General features: G+C 38.8%; 1 protein-coding gene across 1 annotated transcript; it reads left to right on the top strand.

The window, feature by feature from the left end:
* The first annotated feature begins 7,961 nt into the window (after window positions 1-7,961).
* On the top strand, window positions 7,962-11,175 carry LOC129734061 (uncharacterized). The gene has a single exon (XM_055695782.1). The coding sequence runs from the start codon at window positions 7,965-7,967 to the stop codon at window positions 11,169-11,171; it is 3,207 nt and encodes a 1,068-aa protein (XP_055551757.1). The 5' UTR covers window positions 7,962-7,964; the 3' UTR covers window positions 11,172-11,175.

Genomic DNA, 11,175 nt, shown 5'->3' with positions numbered 1-11,175 from the left:
ATCTAACCAAAAATATTTCAGGAATTGTCTGCACCGGTATCCACAAGCTAACGATCGTTTTCCCCTGTACCGTAGAGAGTGTAGCACGGTGAAGAATATTTTTCCCGCGGAACTCAACTTTAATAGCTGTCGCATACCAGAAAAATATCTGCCTCATCTGTTTTCATTTTAACGACCCGACCACGTTTTGTCATCCGTAGGCAGCTTCGGTAATAAAGTCATGTTTTTTTCTCTCTCGTTTCGGTAATAATATGCAATTTCACGTCAGGATTTTATCAACAGAAACAGTTACCACTCTACTGCACTGCAAATTTTGCCTCGTTACCAACAAACCCCCGAAACTACAATGGCGTTGTTTAAAAATCGCAACTGCATATCGAAAAAGTTCTCACGCTTTCAAAGCCGGATAATACCTAGGTGCGGAAACGGAATTGCATTTCTTCCACCGGTAGGTATAGAATACGGAGGCAGATACCGAGAAGCAATAAAATTTTATTTTATTTTATACTCTGGTAAAGTTGCAATTGCTATTTCCACCCGCAATCAAAATTGTCACGACTCGGGTTCAAATCCCCGTGAGCCTTAGCGTGTTTTTTCTTCACGCGCACAATTTTAGCACGCCATAAAATTACCATTACAATTGAAGCGGAATATCCTACCCTGGGCAATGCAAAAAAGGTCCTTCTTTTTGCTGCTGTCCAGAAAGTAACCTTTCGGAAGGAGCAACAAAGGAAGATTAGTTGAACATGGCAAATAATCGTTAAAATGTTTGCGTTCGCGCGTAATTCTCCCCCAGGATGCCATTTCTGCAAGAAACTGGCCGCTACCTGGGTCGCTACTTTCGTCCGATGTCCGCCTATGGAGCAGCAGCAGATTAAGTGGAAATTACGTGACAGAGTGCTGAATTTTGCAGTCGAAATTTTCATTGTCCAACGTTTGAGCTTTAAATAAACTTGGGTATGGAACGTGATGTTTTTCTTGAAAAGAGCAACATACCTAAATATGCACAAAAGGAAAGGAATGATGTGAAACTCACGTACCCGCATTGGCTACCTGTGCGCTGTGAGGTGACATTTGAATAAAAGGAATTCTGGGGATTTTGAATAATCATACTACAACCAGACGTTCCGTCAGTCTGCTGGGAATCCGGGCGTGTTGAGAGCGTGTGGGAAGTTTTTCCTGTGCTGTGGTCTGTTGTTGTTTCAAGGCTTGAGGAAAGAGCAAGCAAATAATCGTAAGTCCTGCATAACTGAGAATGTTTGGGCGTGAAAGTTTTATGGCAAAACCGACTATTCTATACGTTTGTGTACGCTGAATCCAACTGGGCTAACTGTATTGTATTGCAATCTATGGGGGATTATTCTATAGAAGATTGTTGTTTCGAAAAGAAAAGAAAAACAAAACAAGTTTTTGGGGAAAATATGATGAGTTAAAAGTTGTTTCTGGCATTACATTCTCCGTTTCAGGGAAGCACACAAACAGCATTTACAACATTTCGGTCAAAGAATCTAATGCGTGAAATTATTTGATTTTCGTCGAAAAATATTCAAGTTATCCATGCAATACTAAAGATGTTGATTCATCGTTGCAAAAAAAGCTAATTTTCTTTCAAGCATTTCTCTGAAAATCTGTTGCTCAAAAAGCTGCCAAGAGGAAGAACGTTGAGTTCTACAATACGTCAATGACATTCTCTTGACAAAGTCCATCTTACAAAAAAACTGGCCAGAGAGACATTCAGTTGAAAGTTCTCCAGGGATTATAAATTGGCGATAATATTAACAGGAGTTATAGAGTTCGGTATAATAGACTACTCTTAGAGTTTTTTTAGAAAAAAAGAAATAAGAAAAAATAGCGGACACAGCAGACACTCGAAATCAAAGCATGGCAGAAGAGAAAATGTTTAAATTGTCATAAAAAGTATACTGTGGCCGACCGGATCCTCTACGGTCCTCCAAAGAGGATGTCTCCTTGTACCCTTATCCTTCAGGTGACGCTTATTCCCGGTGAAATGGACTTCTTCCTAGCACTACTTAGAATTTAAGTAAATAAGTGATAATTTTATATTTTCTGAAATTTTTCTTATGTTGCTTCTTTTCCTCTTTCCGATTTCCTTTTCTCATCTTGTATTCACCTGTTCCTTCACCATATCTCTTTTCTACAAACCATTTCAGCACTCATTTGACTTATCTTCATTTATATTCAAGTGTTTATGCATTATTGTTCCCTACTTCATGCTCGTAGTTTCCCCGTTCATGTTTTAAATTTTTTTTTTCTTTTCTCATTACTCTTGTTCTCTTCCTCTTTGTTTTTCTTCTTATAGTTTCTCTCATCCTCTGATATTTTACGTTCTTGTTCCTTTTTTTTCTATTTCCCGTTATACTTTTTCATTTTCTGCAGATTTATCTCAAATGTTACTTAAAAATTTACCTTCCCATCCAACTCATTTTCTTATTTCAACCTGCCTTTCATCTGCGAAAATTGCCACTCTGTTTCCAATTGTTCCTTTCCTGTTTTTCTTTTTCTTTCTCTTCTCTAATTTTTCATTTTCCATTTTTTTTGTCTCGTATATTTCTATTTTGGTTTCTTTGTTTCCACATTATTTCTCTTTTTTGAATTTTTGTTAGATTTTTCAATTTGGCTTCTTACAAGTTTTTTTCCTTTGCTTTGTGTGTGATTCGAAATGATATTATATTCCAATGATCTTGTTTTTTACGAACGTGGCACAATTACTGTTGCTTAATTAGTCTACTTTGATTTTTTTCACTTAAGTTTCTCTCTTTTACAAACTTTTTTTTCCGTTTTAATGATTAAGTTTCTCATTCTCATTTTCTTTTTCTCATACTCGCTTCCTTTACAGTTCACAAACTATTACGGTTTATTTTTCTCTTGTTTTTAATTTTTTTTCATAACCATTTTTGTTTTCTGTTTCTTTTGCTCATTTTTCTGTTTCCTCTATTTTCTCTCTAAACTAACTTCTTTCCCATTTCATTTTCATATTTCTTTTCTTCATGCGCACCCGTTTTTTATGAACTTACCCATTTCCTTTCTTAAATTCCCTTTGACATACACCCTGTATTTTTTAAGGGTTATAGTTTTCTTTCCCCATTTGTTTATTCAATGTTCTTTTTTGGTTTATTCTCTTATTACATATTTTTTGTTCTTTTTTTACTATTTTTGCTTCTCTATACTCTGTTCTGCTACTCTTCTCTCCTTTGCTCTTTTACACTCATGTTTTTTGCTTGTTTTTCTAATTCCAATTATTCTCTACCATTTACCCCACTTCCTCTTTTATTTTGCTTTCTCTCATTTTGTTGCATAATTTTGCTTTCCCCCATTAATTTCGCTGTACAGTTATCCATTCTTATTCCCCATTGCTACTACGATTTTTTGTTTTCTGTATGTTTTCTTTGTAATTCTACTTTTTGTCTTAAATTTTTATCTATTTCTGTTTTTAAATTTTCTTCACTCTTTCGTTTTCTTGTGTAACTTCTAATTTGGTCTCTGAATGTCCCACATTTTTTGACACTTTTTCAAAACATTTATATTCTCATGATCTTTCTTTATATTATTTTAAATTTAGTTAATATGTTTCGTAAATGTTGCTGTTTTTTCTGAACTTTTAACACACCTTTTTCTTGACTCATTTTCTTTCCAGTTTTTCGTTCTTATGCACTTCTTTTACTTCTCCCAGATGGTGTCGAGGTTCGAATCGTAGCGCTAGCCCCGCAGTTGTCCTGTACACTAAACAGTCGGCTGCGAAGTCTGTGAATAAATAAACAGAAGGTCAAGTTCCGAATCGGAATGTAGCACCAAGGCTTTGCTTTGCTTTGCACTTCTTCATATCTTTTCGAATTTCTTTTTCTTTTCTTTCATTCGAGTTTCCAGTGTTTTTTTGCATGTCTTATTCTTCATTGTAACATTCCTCTTCAATTTACCTGTTTCCCTTCCATATTTCAATTTTTGATTTTCATGTTTTTCACCATTCTCCTCCCGCTATTTGAGATATTATTTTTTCAGCGATCATCTTAGTTGTTTTTTTTTGTGTTCTCATTTATAGCGTACCAAAATAATTGTTTTTTAAAAGGGGGGGGGGGGGTCGTTAGTTGTTTAAGTATTTATGATAAATATTAGTAAATAATGAGTATCACAGATGGTAACTTCTCAACACTGATACCAAAATGATTTATTGATTGAAAAACAATTGTTAACTTTTATGTTTTCCACTTGCATTTTCCTCTCTCATTTCTATCATTCCACTTTCCATTTTCCATACCATTTGTTTCTTTTCTTTTTCTTGATTCATTTTCAATTTTTTCCCCATATCCACCGTTTCTCTCATCCCGATTTCTATTTCTTTTTCTTGTTTCGTTTCCGTTTCTCTTGCATTTTTCAGTTTCTCTTCAATTTCTTATTCTCTTTTTTCATTCGAATTTCCAATTTATTTATATTATTCTCATTTCTTTTCGTCACTTTCCTCGTCAATATTTATTCTACCCCTTCCACATTTCACGCTCGTATTTTTTTTTCAAATTTTTGTTTTTAAAGTTTCTTATTATTTTTTATTCTTATGTTGCTTAAAACCCGACCATCTTTTCCACTTGCATATTCTTCTCATTTCTGGTATTCTACTTTTCAAATTTTTCAGTTTCTTTTTCGATTGCGCTTCGAAAAAAGCAAGCAAAGCCGTCTTGGTGGTACATTCCGTATCGGAGATCGGCCTTCTGTTTTATTATACACAGACTTCACAGCCGACTATCAAGGGTACAGGACAATTGTGGGTCTAGCGCTACGATCCTATTGACACTAAGAGTTTCTCTCGAGCCGGGACTCGAACATACGACGACTGGCTTGTTAGGCCAGCATCGTACCTTGAGACCAACTGAGAAGAATTTAATTTTCAATTTTTCTATTGCTTTTCTCTTTTTTTCTATCGTTTATCCGCTGTGCTATCGCGTTTGTTTTTGAAATTTCTTGGTTTTTTAATTTTTTAAAGTCTTTTCCGATATTAATTTTGCTTTCACATTTTTCCAATCTTTTTTTTACGTTTCCATCCCTCAACTCACATTCTCTTTCACATTATATTCTTTATAATATCCTTCTGAATTTGATATCTGAAGTACTTACATTTCTGTCCTCGTTCTTTAACTTTTATGTTCATCTATCTTCACTTGCTCTAAACTATAAATTCGGATTGCTTTTCATTCTTATTTCGTAGTTTTGAATTTTTATTTTTCACAAGTATTCTCATTTTTCCAGAACTTTCGGTAATTAACATGTTTCTACTTTTAACTTAATGCTCACTTCCTCTTTTTCTACATTTTTATCTTTTTGTCGATTCATCCCTATTCTGTTTTCTATTTCTTTTATTCGTTTTGTTTCCAGTTTCTATTGCACTTTTTCCATTTCTTTTCAATGTTCTGTATTTTTTCAGCATTCTAATTTTCGAGTCTTCTCTTTGTCTTGTTTCTCTTTGTTTTCGTCTTTAACCATTTCCTATGAACTAGATGGTGGTGATGATGTTTTCGACAAAAATGTAAGCAGTAATTTTTTCTTTCCAGAAAAGACAAATAAAAGGAAAAAAAAACCTAAATATGTTACTATTGATTAAAGATTTCAAAAAACGCACTTTCTAAAAATCTTTATTTTTCTACGAAAACTTATCAATATTAGCTTAGTTTTGATAACTATTCACACTTGGAGAAATAAATAATGAAAATGCTAAAATTTTCAAAAATTTTTTTTTTCAACTATTTTTTACAATTTTTGGATGTACGAAATGATTATCTACATACACAATTATCACAATTATCTCATACAGGATATGACAGGATTTTTGAATACAACTTTTTAATTTTCATGCTAAATTTCTGAAAAACTGTCATTTTTAGTTTTTGATACTAATTGATTTTGCTTGGATTATTTCTTGAGTTAATACACGAAAAAAAAAATCAATCAAAACTTCATTTGATTTCACTATCTGTCAAATATTTCTCAAACAAACAAAAACTCCCCTCTCCCCAGATGTTTGTTTTATATTATCCCCAGTGATTGAATTGAAAATACCTGCGAAAGTTTACTCAAAACAGCAAAAGTTTGCTCGATTGCTGTTTCATTTCCCAACTGTTGCTCGTAGCTAGGAGCGTGCCCCGAATGATGAGCATTTTTCCCCGTTTTTTTTGTTTTTCTTCTCAAACACAAAATCGCTATCATGCCGCTATGCGTCGCTTTGTTTTCTTTCTCCCGGTTGGGTTGAAAAGCAATTCCACATACGAGGCTTCAAAGAACGAAGGTACGCGCGGATGTGATGAAAAGATTGAGAAATATTTGGCCTCTTTTTCAGTAGGAGTTTTGCCTTGAATTTGCTTGTTTAGGTGCGGGGTTTTTTTCTTCAGGATTTGTATGAAAACCGCAATATGCGCAATGCCTACATTCGCTGTTTGTTATAAGTTGAAATTTGGTTCCGAAGGAAAAGTTTCTACTTTCTTCTAGCTAAAGGTGGAACAGAAATCCATTTTTTATTGCAATGAATTTGTTTTATCAAATTTTCCAATAGATCGAAACGAGTGGTAGTGTTTGTATAGGAACCGAAAAAAACGGGTTTGACTGGAATGTGGTACCACATGCGATTCGATTGCCTGTAGCAAGACAAATTTTCAACCGACAAAATATGCTCCCAGTGGTTCAGGAAAAACGACCAGCGCATTGAAGGCTACCGCCAGAGCGAAGATATACTATATACTGTTCAGTTTTATTGGGACTAGGTTTTTCTTTCGGTAAGTCTAAAATAAACTATGCCATTTATGAGCAACGTGGGACTGGAAATCAATACTGCGCTTTAGGATTTTTACGACTCATCGTTTTTCTGTTTCAAACAGGGTAATGGGATCCGTGAAATAATTTAAGAAATTGGGCTAAATTGGACATTATATAAGTGCTGATGGATTTAAGTTATTATAAATTCAATGATTGTCATTAGACGGGTTTTAAACCTCAGCTGTCTAGGATTGATTGCGATTGGAAAATACCTATTTTGAATTGTTTATTAAATCGTTCAATGATTGTTACACTTCAAATTATACGCTTCAACAGTGTGCATGTCATGGTTCAATTCAGCCTAAAAAGAAAAACTTCCTTTCCCCTACCGACTTGGGGATAAAACGACATCTCTCTAGCGGGATATTAACTTGCCGATAATTAGCTATTAAATAGCTCTCAGAATTGGAACTGCCTCGAGGGGAAAGCTACCAACAGCTGGCAGTCAGGCAGCAAACATAACTCACACGTGCATTAGAGGACGACAATGCAGCACGCACGCACGCATGCACGAATGTACGACGTGCGTTAGGACGAGTGATTTCTTCGTCCGTTTGTCACGACAAATGTTTATGGAGGGTTTTATTTTTCTTCCGCCTCTTAGCGCTCAGCTACTTACCGTCAAAGGTCAAGTGTTAAAATGCATGTTACTGAGAAACTCAAAGTCTATCATATAGCGATCGTGTAAATCGATGTGTATTTTCGTCTTGTAGATCGAGTCATTGACTTAGGAATACGCTAAAAATAAAATCCCGTGCACCTGTTGTGTAGTTCATTCGAAGCGTGATTCAATTTAAAAATATTCAAAGCTACGTTTCACGGCCAAAAATTACACAAGTTGAACAATGATTAATGACATTTCGTGTGACAGCTAAAGCTGGACGCGTGCTCCGATGGCATTTGATTCGGTGAAAACTGTACTCATCTGGACAGCTGATAAGCAAATCAACCGGGTATCCGCTTGTTTAGGGATGCAATTATTCATCGTTCGACAAGCTTTTCGGTGAAACCCACTGTGTGTGTGGATAGGCGGCAGGTAGACTGAATGACGCCGATTTTTATCAGTGTTAACTGTACTTCTGAATACCATGAACGGGTATAAATACTGCACGAATACGAAATCTCACCAGTACTCCATTTGAGTTTGAAGTATGGATTGGAGGGCATTTTTACTGGTTATATTTCTAGCAACTTTATCGGCCACGGAGGAAAATCCCTGCGTTCCACGATGTGTAACATTCGAAGAAATCAACACGCTTTGGGCAAACGAAAACTACGAGCTATACTGGCAGTGCGATCCAGTCGATGAGGATGTGTGGGTTCCGGTTCTAAGAGTTTGTGCTCCGGAAACGTTGTTCAGCTTCCGACAGCAGACCTGTGTACACCCGGATGAATGGGAGGAAGTTTGTGTTCCTGGCGAAGGCACTCCGGACGACGGTGATGACGGCGATCCGGGCGATAATGACCCTGGAGAAGAAGATTCAGGTGAAACAGATCCTGGGGATGAGGATACGGATGATCCAGATGATCCAGGTGATAAAGACCCTGATGAGTCAGATCCCGATGATACTGATCCTGGAGAAACAGATCCAGATGATGAAAATTCAGATGACAAAGACCCTGATGAAACAGATCCCGATGATAAAGATCCTGATGATACTGATCCCGAAGATAAAGATCCAGATGACACCGATCCAAATGATCCTGAAGGTGATGTAGACCCATGTGTGCCTCGTTGTGAAACTTTCAAGAAAATCAATACTCTATGGGCACACGAGGATCCTGAACGTTATTGGCAGTGCGATCCTCTGGAGGAAAATATCTGGATTCCAGTTCTTAAAATTTGTGCTCCGGAAACATTGTTCAGTTTTAGACAGCAAACCTGTGTACACCCGGATGATTGGGAGGAAGTTTGTGTTCCTGGTGAAAGTACTCCTGACGACGGTGACGATATTGATCCAGACGATGAAGACCCTGATGACAAGGATCCAGATGAAACAGATCCAGGAGATGAGGATCCGGATGATAAAGATCCAGATGATCCAGATGATAAAGATCCGGATGATCCAGATGATAAAGACCCGGATGATCCAGATGACAAAGACCCAGGAGACGCGGATCCAGATGAAACAGATCCTGGAGATGAGGATCCGGATGATCCAGATGACACAGATCCAGATGATAAAGATCCTGATGACACAGATCCCGAAGATAAAGATCCAGATGACACCGATCCAGATGACCCTGAAAGTGATGTAGACCCATGCGTGCCTCGTTGTGAAACTTTTAGAGAGATCAACACTCTATGGGCACACGAGGATCCTGAACGTTATTGGCAGTGCGATCCTCTAGAAGAAAATATCTGGATTCCAGTACTTAGAATTTGTGCACCGGAAACATTGTTCAGTTTTAGACAGCAAACCTGTGTACACCCGGATGATTGGGAAGAAGTTTGTGTTCCTGGTGAAAGTACTCCTGACGACGGTGACGATACTGATCCAGACGATAATGACCCTGATGACGAGGATCCAGATGAAACAGATCCTGGGGATGAGGATCCGGATGATAAAGATCCGGATGATCCAGATGATAAAGACCCTGGAGATGAGGATCCGGATGATCCAGATGATAAAGACCCGGATGATCCAGATGACACAGATCCAGATGACAAAGATCCTGATGAGACAGATCCCGATGACACCGACCCAGATGACCCTGAGAATGATGTAGACCCTTGCATTCCTCGTTGCGAAACTTTTAAGGAGATCAATACTCTGTGGGCTCACGAGGATCCTGAGCATTACTGGCAGTGCGACCCACTGGAGGAAAATGTATGGATTCCAGTTCTTAGAATTTGTGCACCGGAAACATTGTTCAGTTTCAGACAGCAAACCTGTGTACACCCGGATGATTGGGAGGAAGTTTGCGTTCCTGGTGAAAGTACTCCTGACGACGGCGAAGATACCGATCCAGACGATAAAGACCCTGATGACGAGGATCCAGATGAAACAGATCCAGGAGATGAGGATCCGGATGATAAAGATCCAGATGATCCAGATGATAAAGACCCGGATGATCCAGATGACACGGATCCAGATGATAAAGACCCTGGCGAAGAGGATCCGGATGATCCAGATGATAAAGACCCGGATGATCCAGATGACACGGATCCAGATGACAAAGATCCTGATGAGACAGATCCCGATGACACCGATCCAGATGACCCTGTGAATGATGTAGACCCTTGCGTTCCTCGTTGCGAAACTTTTAAGGAGATCAATACTTTGTGGGCTCACGAGGATCCTAAGCATTACTGGCAGTGCGACCCACTGGAGGAAAATGTATGGATTCCAGTTCTTAGAATTTGTGCACCGGAAACATTGTTCAGTTTCAGACAGCAAACCTGTGTACACCCGGATGATTGGGAGGAGGTTTGCGTTCCTGGTGAAAGTACTCCTGACGACGGTGAAGATACCGATCCAGACGATAAAGACCCTGATGACGAGCATCCAGATGAAACAGATCCTGGGGATGAGGATACGGATGATCCAGATGTTAAAGACCCGGATGATCCAGATGACACAGATCCAGATGACACAGATCCCGATGATGAAGACCCAGATGACACTGATCCAGATGATACTGATCCAGATGACACTGACCCGGATGATAATGATCCAGGTGATGATAATCCTGACGATAAGGATCCTGACGATAAAGACCCTGATGACACTGACCCGGATGATGAAACCCCTGACGACGACGAACCGGACGATGAGAACCTATGCCCCGAACCTGCTTGCCTAACATTCCAGGAAATAAACACTCTGTGGGCTATTCCGGATCCGAATTTCTTTCTCCAGTGCAGACCCACCGATACACCACGCTTGTGGGTTTTTCAGGAAATGCCTTGCGCTCCCGGAACGTGGTTTAACTTCCGCATTCAAGTGTGCGTATTCCCCGAAGATTGGCGACCTTGCGGGGGACAGCTTTCGCCAGCTGTTCCAAAAGATATTCGTGAGCTGACGACCGTTGACGACAATTATTTCAACCCAATAGCCTGTCCATGTACGGCGTCGGATTCTTATTGTTTCTGCGCTGAAGGTCAACAACAAGCACCCAAAAACGTTACCTGCGGAGTTCCAAAGTGTGATTCGGATCTGAATAGACGTGCTCTTTGGCCTGGTTCGACCGGGGACAGTTTCTACCAGTGCGTCTCCGATGAAACATCGAAACCTAAAACGATCGGATTCCACTGCCCTCTGGGTACGCTGTTCGATTATCGTTTGCAACGGTGCATCCAGTGGACGAAGGGCATTGTTGCCTGCTCGGTGAGCCTGGCACATGATCGATCTTAAAAAA

The sequence above is a fragment of the Wyeomyia smithii genome, chromosome 1 (assembly GCF_029784165.1).
Source record: "Wyeomyia smithii strain HCP4-BCI-WySm-NY-G18 chromosome 1, ASM2978416v1, whole genome shotgun sequence".
NCBI classification, from domain to species: Eukaryota; Metazoa; Arthropoda; class Insecta; order Diptera; family Culicidae; genus Wyeomyia; species Wyeomyia smithii.
This window is presented reverse-complemented; position numbering and strand designations above follow the sequence as displayed.

Excerpts from the sequence above, each read along its gene's own strand:
- LOC129734061 (XM_055695782.1), top strand. The coding sequence starts at position 7,965 with ATGGATTGGAGGGCATTTTTACTGGTTATATTTCTAGCAACTTTATCG.